Source organism: Bactrocera tryoni, chromosome 1, assembly GCF_016617805.1.
Source record: "Bactrocera tryoni isolate S06 chromosome 1, CSIRO_BtryS06_freeze2, whole genome shotgun sequence".
NCBI classification, from domain to species: Eukaryota; Metazoa; Arthropoda; class Insecta; order Diptera; family Tephritidae; genus Bactrocera; species Bactrocera tryoni.
The window spans coordinates 14,642,809-14,664,028 of NC_052499.1; the positions used below are offsets into that span (position 1 = coordinate 14,642,809).

At 29.1% G+C, this 21,220-nt stretch overlaps 1 protein-coding gene across 1 annotated transcript in view; it reads left to right on the plus strand.

The window, feature by feature from the left end:
* Window positions 1-20,418, plus strand: part of LOC120778338 (mucin-17) — a 217,539-nt gene extending 197,121 nt beyond the window's left edge. The window contains exon 5 of the mRNA XM_040110133.1: window positions 19,285-20,418. Within this exon, the coding sequence (XP_039966067.1) occupies window positions 19,285-19,913 (629 nt within the window). The 3' untranslated portion in view covers window positions 19,914-20,418. The remainder of the gene's footprint in view (window positions 1-19,284) is intronic.
* Window positions 20,419-21,220: the final 802 nt, after the last annotated feature.

The window sequence follows — 21,220 nt, forward strand, 5'->3', positions numbered from 1 at the left end:
TTTTGTTGCTAGTTTTGCTAAAAATTGTCGGTTGTGAGTTATTAAGTCGTTAAATAGCTAATACTTATATTCCCAGTACTATACACTAACACTACACTAACACTAACGCTAACTCTATTTTCCGCTACTTCCTGACTATTTTCCGTCTATTACCAACACTACAACAACAACTAGTATTGTTACAATGTATTATATTGCCTTACTACTGTCGGCACTACTCCTTCGGACCAACTTACTGCTTTCCTTCACACACGCGCTGTGCGCCGTCGCCAGTTTGCATGCTCCAGCGGACTTTATGAGCGCGTAGCCAACTGTTTGTGACAAACCTTTTTCGTTGTACTGTAAAAGCTTGTTTTGCACAAACAAAACAACAAACCTTTTATTGTTGTACTTAAAAAGTTTTTTTATTTTTTTTTTTTAATTTTTCTCATTTTTTTCTTGAAAACTTCTTGCGTTTGGTGCTTTTTTTGTAGCAAGCGCTTTTAATTTAAAATAATAGCAAAAACAACAACAAAATTACTTCACCCTTTTCACATTTTTGCGTTTTTAGTTTTATTGCCTTTTAATCTACACTCTACATACATATGTATGTATGTATGTAACAAGTTTATCTAAATTACGGCATGCATACGTACATACAGACATTACTTATTTATAATTACTCCACTATTTGCCGCTATTTTCTATTTGCTTGACATCACATGACGTTTAGCGGAAATGTAAAAAGAAGCAAACAAAAACAATTTATAAGCTTAATGCTTTTAATGGCTCGGTGAAAATGCGGTAATCGCACGCTGCGTGTGTCAACCCGCATAAACCAACAACGTTGTAGCGCCAGCTGTCATAATTTGCCATAACATTCGCCTCTTCCGTTCAGTCCCCATATACATACATACATATCTTTGTTATATATTTAAGTACTTACTGCATTTTCTTTTAATTGCTTCATGGTTTGGCGCTTATGGGTTAGACATGCATATTATTTACCACTGTTGTACTCAATTAAGTCGTCGCCGTAATGATGAAGATGCGCAACTTGCCGTGTGTCTAAGGTATAATAAAGTGTCATACATACCGGCATACATAATTGCGGCTTCAAGTCGTTCACGCTGCAACAGAGTCTAGTGAAGTCACTTTACAGACACACACAATCCAGCATTTGTCATGTGTTTGCTCTACTTCTGTGTCAAAGAAACATTAACTCCACTTTAATTAACTGCATTGATGGCAGCTTCAGCGTGTCATTGACATTACGGTGATTTACTTCATTATTTCATTATAATTTCTGCGAACTAAAAGCAGCTGCTTTGCGCAAAATATGAAGAAAATGTGAACAGAAGAATTTTCATAAAGCGATTTTGGCATAAAAATAAGTTAAAGCACTCAAAAGTGAAAGCTCTTTGCGTAATTTGAAAGAATTTATGCGCACAAATTTTCATTTGAGCTTTTTTACCGTTTAATTAAACAAAAATGAAAGCTTTTTGCGTCAATTGATAGAAATTACGCGTATAAACTTTCTTTCTAACTTTTCCGCCATCTGGAGCAAGCAAAAGTTACATCTTTTTGCGTTATTTGACAATAGTTACGCTTACAAAATTTCCTTTGAGCTTTTCTGCCATCTAGAGCCAACAAAAGTGAAAGCTTCTCACGCTATGTGATATAAATTTTGCTTACAAACTCTCCTTGAAGCTTTTCTACCATCTAGAGCAAACATAAGTGAGAGCTTCTTGCGCTATTTGATATAAATTTTGCTTACAAACTTTCCTACGAGCTTTTCTGCCATCTAGAGCAAACAAAAGAGAAAGCTTCTCGCGCTATTTGATATAAATTTTGCTTACAAACTCTCCTTGACGCTTTTCTACCATCTAGAGCAAACATATGTAAGAGAGAGCTTCTTGCGCTATTTGATATAAATTTTGCTTACAAACTTTTCTACGAGCTTTTCTGCCATCTAGAGCAAACATAAGTGAGAAATAATTTCTTGCGCTATTTGATATAAATTTTGCTTACAAACTCTCCTTGAAGCTTTTCAACCATCTAGAGCAAACATATGTAAGTGAGAGCTTCTTGTGCTATTTGATATAAATTTTGCTTACAAACTTCCCTACGAGCTTTTCTACCATCCAGCCAAAAAGTGAAAGCTCCAGTGTAAGCTCTTCACGTTATTTGAAAAAAAAGTACGCTTACAAATATCATTTGAGCTTTTACACCATCTGTGTGCATCATTATATGCTAAGGATGCGAATTTTCTAAAAAGTTTTTACAGATTCAATAATATATTTTTAAATTTGCTGCAAATTTTATGTGAATGGTGAAAGCTCTGCGTAAGCCGTATATTGAGAGTTGTATTTTTCAAAAGCTAAAGTTTCAACACATATTTCCATCTTATTTCAAAGCTTTTCGAGTCCTCTTCCCTTTAAAATTTGTTTATGTTTATCAATGAAAGCTCTTTCTATGAAAGTTTTATACCGACCAGCTTCAAATATATAGCTTTATTCATTATGACGTTTTAAGAAATATAACAGACAATTATTTTATCAAGAAATTCAGCAAAACTTTAATGTTTTTACTCTTATTTAATTTAATTTGTTTTTAAACACATTTTATTTTTATTTCGCCATAAAAAAATAGTAAAGCTTCTTCATTAGTTGCATCAACAATAAAACCAAAATATTGCTTTAAAGTATTTTTTATTTAAGTAAATTTTTAGCTGGATGTTACTCAAAATTTTTCGTTTAAAAAGTATGATACCGTATTAGCAAAAAATTTTATTTTTATTAAAAAATAAATAAAATAATTTCGCTTGTGGAATATGTATGTCTAAAAATAATTATAATAAATATTCGATACGCATTAAAAAATAATTTATATAAAACTAAAAAAAAACTGTTATCAAAGCTTCTAAGAAAATATTTTTATGCTGTTGTATTCATTTGAAATAGTTTTGAAAACGTAATATTTTTTCAATATTCCCGAAATCATTTTTTTAATTTTTTAATTTATTTATTTTTGTCATAACTTTTTTTCAATATTTCGTTTATTTTTATTTATTTTTTAATTATTTTTGTTGTTGTTTTCATTTTGATTTAATTTAATTTCAATATTTTTTAATTTTAATTTCTTTTTAATTCTTTTTGTTGTCTAACTTTTTTATTTTTATTTATTTTTTTTTTTAATTTCATTATTTATTATTTAATTTTTTTGGTTGTTGTGTATTTTTTGTTACTTTTTATTTTAATTTCCATATTTTTTACATCTTTTTATTGAATTTTTTTTTCTATATATTTTATATTCAATATTTTTTTTATTTTTTTAATATTTTTAAACTAATTTTTCATATATATTTTTTTATTTATTTATTTTCAATATTTTTTTATTTTTATTTTATCCTTTTTTAAATTTTTTAGTTTATTTTAGTTTTTTATTTTATTTTCTTTTTGTTTCAATCTTTTTTATTTGACCTATTTTTGTTGCAGGGTATTTTTTATTTTTATTTTCTTTTTTCTATTTTTTGATGATATTTTCTCAATATTTTTCAGCCTATTTGTAATATTACTTTATATTTTTTTTTAAATATATCTTTAATATGTTTTTATATTTTTAAATAAATGTTAATAATTTTTTTTTCAATTGTTTTTTGTTTTTAATTTTTTTTTAAATCTTTTTTTATTTTTAATTTTTCTTTTTAAATTTTTTTATAATTTATTTTATATATTTTTTCCATAAATCTGTTTTATCAACCTTCTGTATTTGTAAATTTCTCAAGTTTTTTTGTATTTAATTAGTGTGTTCAAATATGGTATACCTCCTCGTTAACTCTCCAAACTGTTATTCTAAACTCTGTAGAGAAGTATTGAAATATAAAAACCAGCTCAGCTGCATTATCAGTATCATATAATTGCCTCTAAAATTTTTTTCAACCACCAATGCAAAAAAAATATGTCCAAATAAATGACATACCCAAAAATATTAGCACAGAACGCATGAAAAAGTCAGAAATCCAATACCTTTTTCTAAACACAGTTTTTTAATTTCTTGTTCACTCGTTTTACCCTTCTGTAGCTAACAAATGGTCATTCGTGCCATAATTTTAAAGTTTCCGACACTTACACCGCAGCAGAGCATAAAATAGAGCAAGAATATAATATAAACACATGTGCTTATGTATGTGTACGTAATATACTTCAATAACTGTAAATGTACACCACACTTAGTAAAATTGTAATTCAATTATTATATCGCCATATCGAATAACCCTTCATTTCGCACCCGAACACCCATTAACCAGCAACGCCCCTTTTACGCACCCAACCTACGCACCCTTCGGCAGCCGTAGCAGTAGCTGTAGCAGCAGCAAATAAGACATATTATTTTATTATTATTTCAAAATGCCAAATAATAATGAAGTACACGCATACATATCACATACAAACATACGAACAAATCTACTTAGGAGTACATGGCTGGTGCATAGAATTTATTGTGCGGCAATAAACCCTGCTTTCGCTACCAAAAAGCATCAACTGTAAATAGTAGTGTGTTTGTATGTGCGTGTGTGGTATACACGCCCAGCTCGCTGAAAAGCATAGCGCACATAAACACATACATACGCACATACATTTGTATTTATGGATTGACTGAGTAGTGTTTAGTTGCCACATAAAAATATCGCTCCATACGGACACGTTCACGCCCACCGAAGCAGCACAAAAAGAAAGCAAGAAATGAGGCTGCATTGTGGCACGACGCGTTTGTTCGTTTGTGTGTTGTTGCATGCTGCAAACACTTGGGAGGTTATTTTTTACACACCAAACACATACATACATACATTCATGAGTTTGGGTGTAGTTGTGTGTGTGCCGCTTTGGCTGTATTGTTGCTGCACATAAATTACCTGCTGCGGCGTGTTTGCATATGCGTCGAGGGTAATTTATGTAAATTCGAAAATTATTTGTATCTAAACACACATACACACCCATACGTACAGTAAGCGTGTCCTGCAGGCACAACTCCACACACACAGAGACACTTTGTTTGCGGCGTTGTAATCGTATATCCTGGTTTTGTTCTCGATTTAAGGTTTTTGATGTTAGCTGTTGTTGTTTTTACTTTTTAAATTATTTGTTTTTCTTACTTTGCGCTTTGTAAATATTTTTTAGTGTGTTCTCTTTGTAGTTGTTTTTTTTTTTGTGTTGGTTTTGTTTTTTTCTTTGTTGCTTGTTTTATTCATCCACTCATCCACTTGTTGTTTGGCCGTCTGAATTTTAAACAGATTTTGTCCTTTTTGTGTTTCGTCGTTGGCTAAAAGCATAATACGAAATTACTGCAAGCGCGTGCTGTATTTTTATGCCATTTTTTATTTCCTTTTTTTTCTTATATTTTCAATGCTTTTTATCTGTTTTCGGTTCACCCCTTGAGTGCGCTCTTTTGAATTCTTACAAACACTTAAATATGATTAGACGAGCGGCCCGTTACTAGAGAGTGCAAAACTTAACCCTTAATAATGCGGTTAACAGTGGCGAATTGCGGTTGTTTACACATATATAAATAAATAATGATTATTGTCTGGGGCTTCTGCGGTCCAATCGAATGTTAATTTATAGTCAGGCGTTTTTTATTTGTAATCAAAATGAAGGCAGTTCAATATTTTTTGCTATACTTTGATCTTTACTGCGCTTTTTTATTGTTGTTGCTGGTTACTTACACTCAACTTAATTTGTTTTGTAAATTATGCAGTGACTCCAAAGCTGGAGCTTAAACCTTGTTTCCGACTATTCAACAAATGTAGTATATTGTATGCATTTGAAAAAATTTCATTTTTTTTTTTTAAATATATATATTTTTTTTTATGTATACACATATCATTTTAACGATTACTTGCTTTTAGTAGAGAATTAAGACTACTTTTGTTTTTAATAACAATTCTTTTAAAAAGTGCAATTATTTTAAATTATTTTATGCGAAAGTGAAATATATAAATAATTATGAATTAATTAATTTAATTATACATTCTTTATTACATAGGTTATTTTAAAATATTTTGCAGTAAATAAAATTTTAAAGTCTCAGAAATTAATACCCAGCCAAATAAAAATTAAAATAACAATTATAACACACATAAAAAAAAATTTTAAAAGTTAAAAAAAGTTGTTTTCAAAACAATATATATGTATGTACATATATTAATAATTATGAATAAATTTAATAGTAGTTTTTGTTTTTATAAAATATATTTAATTTTTTTGTAGTAAATAAAATTCTCAATTTTGATTTAAACAATTTGAAACAATAAAAAAATTAAAAAAAAAAAATTGTTTTCAAAAACAAAATTAAAAATAATAATTATAACATAACACATAAAAAAATTTAAAAAGTTGTTTTCAAAAACAATATAAATACATATATTAATAATTATGAAGAAATTTAATAGTATTTTTGTTTTTTATAAAATATATTTAAATTTTTTTTTGTAGTAAATAAAATTCTCAATTTTGATTTAAACAATTTGAAACAATAAAAAAAAAATTGTAAAAAAATTGTTTTCAAAAACAAAAATTAAAATAACAATTATAACACACATAAAAAAAAATTTTAAAAAAGTTGTTTTCAAAAACAATATACATACATATGTATATTAATAATTATGAAGAAATTTTTTGTAGTAATTGAATTCTCAATTTTGATTTAAATAAAAATAATAATAATCCAAACATTTGAAACAATAAAAAAATATTTAAAAAAAGTGTTATAAAAATAATAACCCAAGCAAAAACACAAAAATACATAAATAATTATGAGCAAATAAAATTTAATAGCATTTTTGTTATTTTATGAAATACATTATTTTTAAAACTTTTTGTAGTAAATAAAGCTCTTAATTTGAATTTAAACAATTTGAAAAAAAAAAATAAAAACATATTTGTAAATAAATATCACAGCTTTAAACTTTAATATTAAAATGTTTCTAAACTTTTTAGATTAATATTTTATTTGAGTCTTGATGTTGAACTGGACAATGGCTTTGCTTACCTTATAAATGTAAAATTTTATTTAAACTTTTTTTTTGTATTTGTTTAAAAAACAATGTTTCAAAAATAAAATAAATTTAATAAACTAAAATTAAAAAACAAAAAATAATTACAAATATATATGTACATTAAAAAAAAGCAAATTAAAAATTAAATGCATTGAAAAATCTAATTTAAAATGTTTTAGAATTTGTGTACATGTATAATTTTTTATATTTATTGAGCATAATTTTGTTAAACAAATTTAAATTTATTAAATATAATAATAAATTAAAAAGAAAAAAAATTAATTAATTAATCAAGAAATCTAGTTTAAAATATTTTAAAATTAATGTTTACAAATATATGTTTATTTCATTATTCATATGTACATACATACATATGTATGTATGTATTAATTAAAAATAAAAATAACTTTTCGAAATACGAAATTTGAAATTAAAATAAATCCATTACAAACAAAAATAAATTATAAAACAGAAATTAATTTAAAAAAATAATAAAAATTAAAATAAAAAAATTAACAAAAATATAATTTAAAGTATTTTAAAATATATATATATGTATACATACATATATACGTACATTTTTTTATGTGTTTTTTTTTTGTTCTAAAAACTGATAAAACATTAATTTAATAATAAAATAACAAAAATAAATAAATTAAATAAAAAAAATAAAAAGCCTAATTAGAAAAAATAGTTAAAAATATTAAATAATTTTTCTTAAATTTTAAAAATAAATTAATAAAAAAAATAAATGAAAAGTTAATGAAGAAATTTAATTTAAAATTTGTATATATGTATATTTTAAAATTCATTTAATTTTTTTTTTCTCTAAAAACTAAGAAAGAATGCATTTAAAAATAAAATTAAAAATAAATTAATTAAAAACAAAATAAATAAATTAATTTAAAAAAATTATTTAATTAAAAAAATTATTTAATTAATAAAAATTATTAATTAATAAAAAAAAATAAAAAATTAAAGTAAATGAAAATAAATGAAAAAGTATTGAAAATATAAAATAGATAACTAAATTAAATAAGTATTTTAAAGACAAAATATGTAATTAAATTTTTAATGAAAACAACTAAAATTAATTTAAAAATTATTTTAAAAATAAAAGAGACCATTAATTTTTTCACAAAATATATACATCATTGAGATATTTTTTAGTTATTATATATTTAACAAATATAATTATATTCTTTTCGTATATTTATTTTGTTTGTTTTCTTAAAAAAAAATATTTTGTAATGTCTTTACTTTAAACACAAACAAACATAAAACAAAAATTATTAAAAACTAACAGATTAAAATTTTAATTGTTAAAAAGGTTTATAATAAGTATTATTCTTTTAATTTTCTAAATTAATTAATTAAGCTACTTTTATAAATTAATTATAGCTTAAACTATTTTAAATATTAAATAGCCTGTGCTTAGTTAGAACATTAAAACAGTACTTAAATATAAGCTAAACACTGGAATATTACTGAACACAACTTAAACGCCTAAAAGCAGGCTTAAACGTATGCTATATGCTAAACGAAAACAAGTAAATAAGTTTTTTTGAAACTTAAAGGAATTGCAAACATAAACAAAAATAATAGTATTAAATAATTAACAACAATTTTTGGTAAAAAAAAAAATTATTCATGACATTTTCAAAAACACAAATATTAAATTTACATAAAAAACACAAAAAAAAATATAAAACATATCAAAATTAAATTGAAAACTAAATGCGCTAGCAAATTGCATTAAACCCAAACAAAAAAAATGCTGTATTTAAATCGGGTGTGGAAAATAAATTACAAGTTTCGGCTTCTTACGAAAATAACACAATTTTTTAACGCTTTTTAAATATAAATTAGAGTTAGAATAATTAGAAAAATTAATTCTATTTTGAAAAAAGTTTTTGGAACAATAATGCTTGGAAGCTAGTAATAATTGAAAATTAAATGTTTTTAAAGTTTTAAATTAGTCTTTGACTTACTTTTGCAATAAATAACTGTCAAAAACTTTTTCTTTTTTATAAACGCATTTTTTATAGATTTTAACTATTATGCATCTACATGTGGTACAAACATATACATATATTTTTGTATAGTTATTAAATATAAAAATAATTTTTTTGTTCAAAAAACCAAAGTAATAGTACAAAATTCATAAAATTAAAAATAATAAAAAAATAAATTAAAAATATCAAAATTTCACGAACTAATTGAAACTATTTTAAATGCCTGAATTTCAAAGAAAAAAATAATAATTAGTAAATAAAAAATCTAAAATAAAAATTAATTTAAAATTAAAATCAAACAAATAATATTTATTTTATCAATTAAGCGTTCTGAAGTTGTGCTCTTTTGAAATAGAAGACTTAAAAAAGAACTTAATTAACTAAAAATGAATTAACCAAAAATTCGACAATTAAATAACGAAATTAAAAATTTACAAATATCAATAAATTTTTATGGCTTTTATATAAACATATTATGTTTTTTTATACTCAGCAATTAATAAACAGTCAAAATAATAATTAAAAATGCTTTTCTATTACACACCAAATAAAAATTCTATAAAAAATTAAATCATTTTTAATTAAATTAACCAAGCATTTTTTTAAATACTCAGAAATTAATAACCAGCCAAATAAAATTAAAAAAAATGTTTAATCAAAAAAATTAAAATTAATTAAAAAAAATTAATTAAAATTAAAAAACTTAATTAAAGTTAAAAAATGAATTAAAATTAAAAAAATTAATTAAAAGTTTTAAAAAATGAATTAAAATTAAAAAAAAATTAAAAAAATTAAAAAAATTTAAAAAAATTTAATTAAAGAAAATAAAAAATAAAATTAAATTTTAGTAATTTTTTAATTAAAAAAAAATTTTAAAAAACTTTACTAATTCAAGCAAAAACAAAAATAAAAAATAGAATTGAAATCTATCAATTTCTCGAATTTTTGCAATTTTGATATGCCTTGCAGCGCCCAACGTTGAATGCGATGTATGCAATCGAAAATTTTTCCTCAAGAAAGATCTGCGCAAACATTTGCGCATACATACCGGCGAACGATTTTACAAATGTGACTTCTGTACGGCTTCGTTTATGCATTATACGCGCCTCAGGGGTAATATTATAACTGTATTTGTAAATAAAACACCAACTACAAACATATATACATACATTTACTATTATATCGCATTTTTATATATTATACTATTATATACACATATCCATATATGTATTTAACTATATATTTTAATATATTTATTGCTATATAGTCCATTGAGCGCATATGGCTCAACATTTGCGCACATACTTATGTACATACTTACATGTGTGTTAGTTGCTAACCTAACTTAACTGCGCATTGTTGAAAGCATTCTTGTAAAGTTTTCAAGTATTTAATTAAATTAAGTTTATGCTCGTACTTGACTTTGGTTGACTGCATGGCTGACTGCCCTGCACGGCATCTTGTCAATGCATGCGCAAACAAATCAACAACGTCTTACTAAACACATACATACATATACCTATGTATAAATACACTATAATGTGTTATGATATGTGTGCTAGGCATACATACATAAATACATATATATGTGTGTAAGCGTGTGCGTGTATGGGTGCATGACTAGTTTGGGCTTGTGTGCTTTGCACAATTCTGACTAATATGTTTGCGTTTCAAGTATGCATATTAATGTCTGTGTGTGCGTGTGCCGCCTGGTATTTGCTTAAATGCTGTATTTGCTGTACTTAAGTTAAATGTGCTTTTTGTGAGGACCTTTTTAAGCAGCAATTCAAGCATTCACTGTACAATGAACAGACAAACAAAACCGCAGCAGCAAACATTATGCGCGCCACACACACACACATACACATGCATACAAGCAAGCCAACTGGAATAGAAAAAGCACCGACCGACAGCCAGCCGCATGGGCTGCCGCCTAACCAACAAAACAACACAGCCGAAAGGATGCGGATAAGCTGGCGATCACCATCACCATCAGTGTACAGTTAGTGGCACAGTCGCCAATTGTGCTTCTTCGGAAACTTGCTTGCAAAGCAAAAATTTTCCATTTTTTCTTTGTTTTATTTTCATAATATTTAACTCACATTGTGTCTGTCAGTTAGATTTGACTAACTGTCAGCGGCGAACAGATGCTCTGATGGGCTGTTGGTCGGCCGCTTGTTCGCTTGCGGTGGAGACAGAAGGAGGCACGCGGCGGCCAGTTAGTTAGTCGGTCGGGACGCAAATGGTGTTTGCGGTTAAACAATTGCTGCGTGGCCTTTCAACGTCACTGCAGTCCGCTGCAGCTCTTTAATGCTTTGTGGTTGTATCTGTTGTTTTTCGGTACGTATTACGTACTTGCGCATGCCAAAAGCGTGAAAAAGTCAAGAAATAATATTGTCAGAGTGACACTGTTGTGAAGTGTTGATTGCAAGGGGTATTGTAATAGGTATATTTACCTGTTATATATATGTATATGTATGCCTAAATACATGCACATATACATATGTACATACGCACACAGGTATATGTACATGTGAGAGTAGTGCTTCAGCTTGTGTAACTTTAAAATTCGTAAGCATATCAATTTTTTAATTGTTATTTGCTCATAAAAGTTAGTAAATACTATTATATCGAACATTTTTGCTACTTATTTTATATTTAAAATTATCAGTAGCTTAGAATTAAAATAAAAATATTATATTTAAATATTTTTTTATAAATAGTATGTATGTATATGCAAACAAGTTATTTAGAGACATAAATATTAATAATGTAACGAAATTCCGAAAACTATTGAACCAATATAATTTTTTTTTTAATTTTCGGCTTAAAAAATATTAAAAATATATTTTATGTTTAATATATTAAAAATTATTTATTTTTTCATATTTAATATATTAAAAATATTTTTTTTTATATTTAATATATTAAAAAATATTTTTTTTTATATTTAATATATTAAAAACTATATTTTATATTTAATATTTTTAGTAGTAAAAAATTTCTGTTATAAAAAATCATACAAATACTTATACTTCTTTATGCTACTGTGGGCAAAACATAGTAAGACTTTTTAATTGGAATTTCGCGCAAAAACCTATTCGTCGACATTTAACAGTCAGGAATATTTCTGGCATCCTTGAAATATCGGAAGGATCAGTGCGGACCATTTTGACAGATCATTTAGGCCTAAAAAAAGTGAAAGCACGATTGATTTCAAAATCACAAAATTTTTGTCGCGTTAACGTCTGTGAAACAATGCTTTTCGACTACTAGGATGTCATGAAACGTATTAATATTGGCAATGAGTCTTGGGACTATGCTTACGACACGGAAGCAGACGATCAATCGGCCGCATATCGTGGCAAAGGTGCGGCGAAACCGAAAAAACTACGTCAAAGCAGACAAAAATCAAGGTTATGTTGACAGTTTTCTTCGATTATCGAGGAGTAAGGCACTGCGAATTCCTTTCGACCAGCCAAACTGTCAACAAGAAATACTATTAGAGTGTTATCGTAGTTTGCACGTAGCTATTCGTAAAAAGAGGCCGGAATTATGGGCCGATGATGCACCACGATAATGCAAAGTCGCTTACGGCATTGATTCTTCGTGAATTTTTCGGCAAATTTTCAACCAATATCGTGCTGCAACTACCGTATTCGTCCGTTTTAGTTTCGTGTGACTTCTGGCTGTTCAGCAAAGTTGAACGATCACTACGGGAAACCCGTATTGAGTCTATTGAAGACATTAAACCTGAAGCGCTATCCGTATTGAAAGGCTATTCGGGAAATTGACTTTAACAACTGTTTCGAGGATGGGGAAAAAGCGTTGGCACAAGCGTATTGGGACCTATGGGGGGATTACTTTGATGGGATTTTGTAGGATAAACTAATACTTTTAAAATTATGAACAAAATTTTACTATTTTTTGCTCATAGCAGTTGAGGGGATGGAAAATGCCTTCCGCATCATCGGTGCTATCGTCACAGCAGCGGTATGTGCCACTTGCAGGTCACTAAAAACCCCCCCTCTAAGGAACTGTCGCCCACCCTGGGACCGCGTTTGCATTACTTCAGGGTGGCGTTCCATTTTTCTCATTGAGAGATTTACATCTGCGCACCTGCGTCCAGGTCCCGGTTTTTGCTGCGTAGCAAGAGTGCAGCGAATTTCTTGATGATGCCCCAGTTTTCTTCGCTTTCCAAAATTTTCCGCGTTTATTGGGCCAGCCAGGTCCTCTACAGCGGTGCGTTCTCCTTGCCAGCGCGCACATTCGAAGAATGTATGTTCAGCGTCGTCTTCTGTCGCGTCGTTATATAGGCATGACGGCTCTTCGACTTTTCCCATTCTGTGGAGGTACTTTTTGAAGTACCCGTGACCGGATAACAGCTGGGTTGTGTAAAAATCTACCTCTCCGAATTTTCGGCCTGTCCATGAGTCTAGATCTTTTATAAGCCTGGCCGTTCATCTGCCGCGGCTTTCGGTGTCCCATCTTTGTTGCCATGTTATTAATGTTTCTTTCTTTATTTGTTCTATTGCGCTTTTGTTGTTATCGGATTTTAGCTCCCACAGCTTTTTCTTTTCGTGTACTAGAAGGTCAATTTATATAAAAATATAGTTTAAGATATTTTTTTGTTTTTAATTGAGAAATTTTAGTTCAGTGGTTTCTTATTATTTTTGAAAAAAAAAATGCATTAATAAATTTAATTTTTACATTAATAACTTTAATAAATTTAATATGTTTTCTCATATCAAGTGAAAAAATATGTATGTTTTAAAAAATAAAATAAAAATTTTGTAGCTAATTTTTCTTAAATTTAAATATTTTTTTTATTATTTCATTCAATTAAAAAAAGAGTTCATACGTTTATTTTATTAAAAAAAAATTCTTAAAAAAATATTTTTATTTATTTAAATAAAGTTGATATAAAAAACGTACAATTTTTATTATAAAAAAATTGTAACATAAATTTTATTGCAGTAAATTCTTTTTTTTTAATGAAATGTTATTTTTTACTTTACATTTTTTCTGTATTCCCTTTTTATTTGATATATGATTTAAAAAACAAAATTAAAAATCTTTTTTATATGATTTTATTTGATATATTCTCTTTTTATTTGATATACATATGTACATATGATTTAAAAAACAAAAATTAAAAATCTTTTTTATTTAATATTGTTAATGTTTTATTTTTTTTTATTTATTTTTTTCTTGTTTTTTTTTTGTAGTAATATGTTACAATTTTCTTATAAAATAATTTTAATGTTTGATTATAATAATCACCAACGGTAAAAAAAACTGTTTTTGTGTTTTGGGCTTCTGTTTTGATGCTGAAATTCTGCTTCTGGACATTCAAAAACACTATTTACGAAAACATTTGTATTTAAATATGTGTATTGTTTTTTAATTTACCTAATTTTAATTAAATTTATAAATGTTAAATTTATATGTACTTACATATATTATATATTATTAAATATGTATATACATATATTTATGTATTTATATATATTTAATAATTAGATTTAATTTTCATAAAAAATATTTTTAGTTAGTTTTTCAATTTTGAATTATTTAAAAAAATATTTATTTGTTTTTTTTTTTTAATTTACTTAATTTTAATTAAATTTTCATAAAAATTATTTATTTAGTAATTTTTTTTATTAATCTAATAAATTAAACATTTGTATGTGAATATATTATATACCTATTATTAAATATATGTACATGTGTATACATATACATATGTATGTACTTATTTTTTGGATTATATTAATTATAATCTAATTTTCTTAAAAAATATGTTTTATTGTTTTTTAATGTTAAATTAATGTAAAAAATTTAAACAATTTTTTTTTTATTTCCTTAATTTTAATTAAATTTGCATAAAAATTATTTATTTAGTAATGTTTTCAATATAAAATTCATTTAAACAATTAAACTATATATTATTAAATATTATAATTTTTATTTGATTAATTAATTTTATTTTTCTTAAAATTTCTTCTTTTTGTTATTTCTTCAATATTGCATTAATTAGAAAACGTGCACCTTATCCTATAACGTTTAAAATTCTAACCACATTATCGCTCAATTTCAAGCACCTTCGCTATTAGACTCGCACCTTTGCACTTCAAGCCAACAACACTTGCAAGCCGATGGCAACTACTGTTTATTGTTATTATTAGTATGGCTTTGCTTCAGCTTACTTATTGTTATTGTTGTCATTTGGCAGCATCAGCTGTCTTTTAGCCAACATGCAGCTCACGCCTCAAATTTACACCTTTAAAAAATATTTATTTAATATTTCGAATGCCACCACACTTTTACGATCTCTGTTTGTACGTGAGACTTTTTTAAAGCTCAAACCAACGCAGACTATTAATTATGCCAGCAGTGCAGCCAAACGGCGCGCAGCTGCACTTGGTCTATTGCAGCGGTTAGCGGTACCGAGAAGCGAGTAGGGATCCTTGCGGTTGCGCTTTCTAACAGCTGCCGATGTCCGTCACTCGCCTCGATGAGTTATGCCGCATTTGTTATGCCTAACAGAATGCTATTTTCCTGACGCAAGGATCTATGCGAATGCGCTGTGAATTTGTAATTTTCTTCCGGCAGTCACGTGGTCGGTCACCTGTAAGTGACAGGCAACACAAAGAGTAACAGAAGCCTAATGTCAGCTGTAATTTTTTAGAAAGAATGAACGACTTCGAACCGCCGAACACCACATTTGTTTGTTATACATTGGCAATTTCAGCTAAACAAGGCGCTGGCACAACAAAAACAAAAACAAAAATAATGAAAAAAAGGTGTTGTGATGCTAATCAACAATTGCTCAGCGGCTGACAATGTTGTGAAATGGAAGTGAATGGTAATTTAGTGTGTTTGCCAACTTACTTCACGCCAATTTCACGGCATAGCGTAATTTGCAAAAGCAAAAACAAAAAAACGCAGACATTAGTTAAACGGAATCCTCCACAATGATTTGAGCGTAGCGCGCAAATTGGCAGGATCGCTTTAACGATCGATCATCAGCTGACACACACAAGCAGAAGTAATCAACTTTACACCGCCTGCTGTGCAGTTATCACAACAAACCCATCGAAGGACTCATCAAACATAACCTCAATGTTGCTAGCACACACTCGCTGCCTGCTTCGGGCGCTAGCACTGCATTCCATTGATGAAGTCGAGATTTTCAGCGTGTGTGCGGTTTCAAATACAGCTGCCGAGAGTCACACTCCGCACAAACACACACACTCACACACACAGTAACGCTAAAATCGCTTGACAAGTCCTTTTCCATTGCTAACTAAAGTCTGCTGTCTGTCATTTGGCGTTTACTGTCTCCTGTCGCCTATCCACCGCCGTTTGTCTCCTGCTTAAGCAGCTGCTTGCTTCCTTGCGCCGTTCATCACGCTCCGCAGCGCAGCGCTCGGCATGTGTAATTGTAATTATGTGCTTTGTAGCGTTGGCGTGTAAACACTGATCCTTGATTATGCTTTTTTCCCTTCTCCCACACACACACACACACACATATATATTTTCATACTTTAGCTGCCGTTACTTATTTGTATTTTCGTGGAACTTAATGACGCTTCCTCCACTTGCATTGTGCTTCAATCGTTTTTTTTGCTTTTGTTGTTTGTGTATATTCGTGCCCGAAACAAAAATGTTGCACATTAGCAAAGAGCTTCATCGCCATTTGTCACTCTTTTGGAGCTTTGTCTTTTATCTCTTCATTAGCAAACTATTTGTTTAATATCCAAAGGGATAAAAGGCATTCCACCGCCACTAAATAATGCGAAGGTCGTTTGTAGTTGTTGTTTACTGTGCTTACAGCACTCGCACCCTAGTTGGTGTTGGAAATATTTGCAATTAAAGAAATTCGACAATATCTGAACGGTTGATTTTGAAAGGACCCTGGTGCGAGTTCATCTATGACTTTCAATGTGATTACTGTTATGTTTGCTTTGTGGCGCACATTTGTGTTTGTTTTCATTATGCAATGATAAAGAAAGCTGTAAACTAAAATCAAGCAGTTACTTATCGAAAGAAAGCAGGAGGGGTATTTGCACAATATCCTAGTATCTACTAACTAGAAAAGAACTGTTTTATGGTCAGATTATATAATTTTGTAAGAAATAGTTGACTATTGAACTTAGAGCTCAATGCATGTTGGAAACATCCTCTATAAACTTTACTACTTTGGTCGCGAGTCGTAAATTTCTTACAAAATGACATTGGCCATAGCATACTTTTAGGCGCCGAAATATTGTTTTGTTATTTTTTTGCAATCTTTGTGTGAAGTTAAGCAGATTTTGACTATTTTGAGGCAATAAGCAGGAATTTTGTTTTTGTTTAGTAAATAATTTATATAATCTGGTCTGATTTAATTAATAATAGCCAAATAGTCAAATCGAACAATATTTTCTGCTTTTGTTAGATTTAATATACACAAAGTTTGCTAAGAAGTTTGTAACACGCAGAAGGAAACGTCGGAGACTATATTCTATATATGTATACATATATAGATACATACATATAAATGAACTGTGTGACGAGTTGAGTCGATTTCGCCATGTCCGTTCGTCTAACTGCGTCTATAGTCTCTAGTTTTTGAGATATCGACCAGAAATTTTGCACACGTTCTTTTTTCTCCAAGAAGCTGCTCATTTGTCGGAACCGCTGATATCAGACCACTATAGCATATAGCTCCCATATAAACTGATTGATCAAAATCAAGTCCTTGTATGGAAAACTTTTTTATTTGGAGGGATATCTTTACCAAATTCAACATAGTTTATTGTCCAAAGTAAGACTATAATCTCTGCAGAAATTGTTCAGATCGGTTCACTATAGCAAATAGCTGTCATACAAACTAAATGCTTAAAATCAAGTGCTTGTATGGAAAACTGTTGTGTTTGAAGAGATATCTTCACGAAATTTGGTATAGATGATTTTTCAATACAACTGTACAATCTCTGAAAAAATTATAAAGATCGGCCTACAATAACATAAAGCTGCCATTTAAACTGATTGAGCATAATCAAGCCCTTGTATGGAAAACTTTTGTATTTGGAGGGATATCTTTACCAAATTCAACATAGTTTATTGTTCATATCGAACCACTATAGCATATAACTCCCATACAAACTGATTGATCAGAATCAAGTCCTTGTTGAAAAAACTTTTGTATTTGAAGAGATATTTTTACGAAATTCAGCATGGATTATTCTCTGAGTAAAGGGTACAATCGCCGAACAGGTTATTGGGATCGGACTATTCTAACATATAGCTGCCATATAAACTGATTGCACAAAATGAAGTCCTTATATGGAAAACTTTTGTATTTGAGGAAATATCTTTACGAAATTTAGTATAGATTACTCCTCAAGACAGCCGTACAATCTACGAACAAATTATTAAGATTGGCTTTCCATAACATAAAGCTGCCATACCAACTGATTGGTGGAAATCAATTTCTTATAAGAAAACTTAAACCTGTGAAGCCAAAGTTAAAGTTTTTTCTTGTTTTTGTTTTTGTTTTCTTATTTAAAATGTGTTTTTTAATCATATTCACTTAACAATATCGTTTATTTACCTTTATTTTCACATCTTTTCCATTCTTTTAGTCATTCCAAAGTTATTTCGAATTCTATAATTGCTCGCTGTGTGTGATTGCCACACAATTATGGTATATTGGCTTGAATTCGCAACATCCACTTACAACCAACTTTGACTTGCCCACATTAAGCTGCAACACACATAACCTATAATTTAGGCACGATAATCCGCGATACAATTTATATTTAGCATTTAATGCAGCCAGCTGGAGCTGCTAATCACATGTTTACATGCTTAAATGCTTATCAATAAGCACTGGTATTTAGAAGCTTTTTCCAGCTGTTCGATTGCCACCATACGTGCACACATACACCCATATGCACCTAGTATTTATCATTTTCATGCTGTTGTCTATTCAATTTTGTAGTTTAAGCGCTTAATTAATCCGTTTTGTGGTCCTACTACTCTTACTGCTGCCCACACACATACCACCGACATTTATAGACATATGTACATACATATTCACATGTATGTACGTGTGTACACGCATTGCATTTTTTTGCCTAGCTTAGCTATTCATCAGCCTTATCTTTATTTATACACATTTCTGCTTCTAATTGTAATTGAATTTCATAATTACTAAAAGCATATTCTTTGCATTCTCCACAGCGCACATGGAGAGCCATATGCCTTTGGGCGTTTTTATGTCCGACGGTGCCGTCCAGCTGCCAGCCGGCGTTGACACCGAACACCAACAGCCAGTGTCCGACTATAACGACGAAGAGGATGAGGAGGCGCATGAAGAGGAGATTGTGTTGGAGCAGCAGCAGCAGCAGTCGCAAATGGAAATCGAACAACCACAAGCGCAAGCGATACGCGAACAGCAAGAGCTGGAGCAGCTGCTTGAAGATGATCAGGAGGAACAAGACATACAGGAAGCACATACAGCTGAAGCACATGGTGAAGTTGATGATGAAATGGCCGGCACGCCAATGGCGGTGGATAGTGTTGTTGAGCAGCATGAGCAACAAGTGTTGGCTGAGCACGAGGCGACAGTGGGCAATGAGTCAACACAACAACAACAGCAACAAAATGCTGATGACTGTATGTTTGCGGCCAGCTGTAGTCCCAGCACCACCACCGGCGCCAGTCCGTATGCCTTTGCGGCAGATGCCAGCAGTCACTTAAACCATTCCGATATAAGCACCACCAGCAACACTGGCGCACAAGCCAACAACAGCACCGCAAACAGCAGTTGCATTGAAGGGGCTAACGGTTGCAGCAGTAGCGCTAAATAGTCTCCGGCCATTGCGTACATTGTAGGCCAACAGCCACCGACGATTGTGCTCTACTATTGTGCGGACAAATAACAGGCGATGGTGGCGGCGGGAAAGGTGGAGATTGAGGGTGAGGCGTTGAAACATCAAGCAATATGCCACTGCTAGCAGGCGCAACTGTATAGCAGCGCGGGAGTGCTGGAATGAGCACTTAAATACGTCCTATCACTCGCTGTCAGCCCTACAACAAAAAGAACAGTTATTGTAGTATCAACTCTGACCTAAATTGAGTTTTACACAATGCCATTAAATGTTCACATTTTCAGTTTGCTTAATTTGGACTTGCGCTGGCGAGCTTTTTCCTACTTTTATTGCTAAAAAATCATTTAATTCATGTGAATTTGAGATATTTGAAATTTTACTGAGGCATGTATGAATATATGCGCTACTGAGTCAAAAAAAATTACTTAATTTCAATTTTATAATTGCAACTGTTTTAAGTGGCTCATTTGTAGCATTACTTAAAGGCTTAACTAACAAAAAAAAAAATGAAAAATAAAATCTACTCAAATGTATAAACTAATAATATTTTCCATTTTTATTTTATAATATAAGTTTATATAAACATTACTGATAATTACTTAACATATGAATACATTACATATCATACATTTCTTTATTGTATTTAATTTTATATTGGCACAATTTTGCTCTCCAATGAATACTTATAATTATTACTAATTAGTACTTTAATTAATTTAATTTTAAATATAATTTATTCGTTTAGTTATAATTAATTAACAATTGATTAAATTAATAATTAATTAATTAACAATTAATTTAATTAATAATTAATTAATTATAATTATAATTATGATTATAAAACAAATAATTATATAAACAAATCTAATTCTAAGCACACACCTACTTTATTTATAATTAAACACATTGTTTATACAAAATACAAGTACTTCATACATTCTCTTTTGTGTCCCACCCACCAAATGCCATTTCCATTTTTTCTTATAATATATAATATTTACACATTCATAGCTGTTAAACACACTTCCATACAATGAAAACTTTGAGCTGTAATTTGCCATTGCGCCAAAAATAAATATATTTTTGAAAGAAAAAATTAATCGTTACATTCAAGCGCATAAATTCTAAGTAAATGTATATTGTATGTATGTAATTTTAATTAAAATTAATAATAATAATAATTCAATGCTTAGTACACGTAAGCTATTTAATTTAATGCAATGTAATACAAATTAATTAAAATTACAAAACATAACCTTAAAAATTAACAAATGTGCACCAGTTAC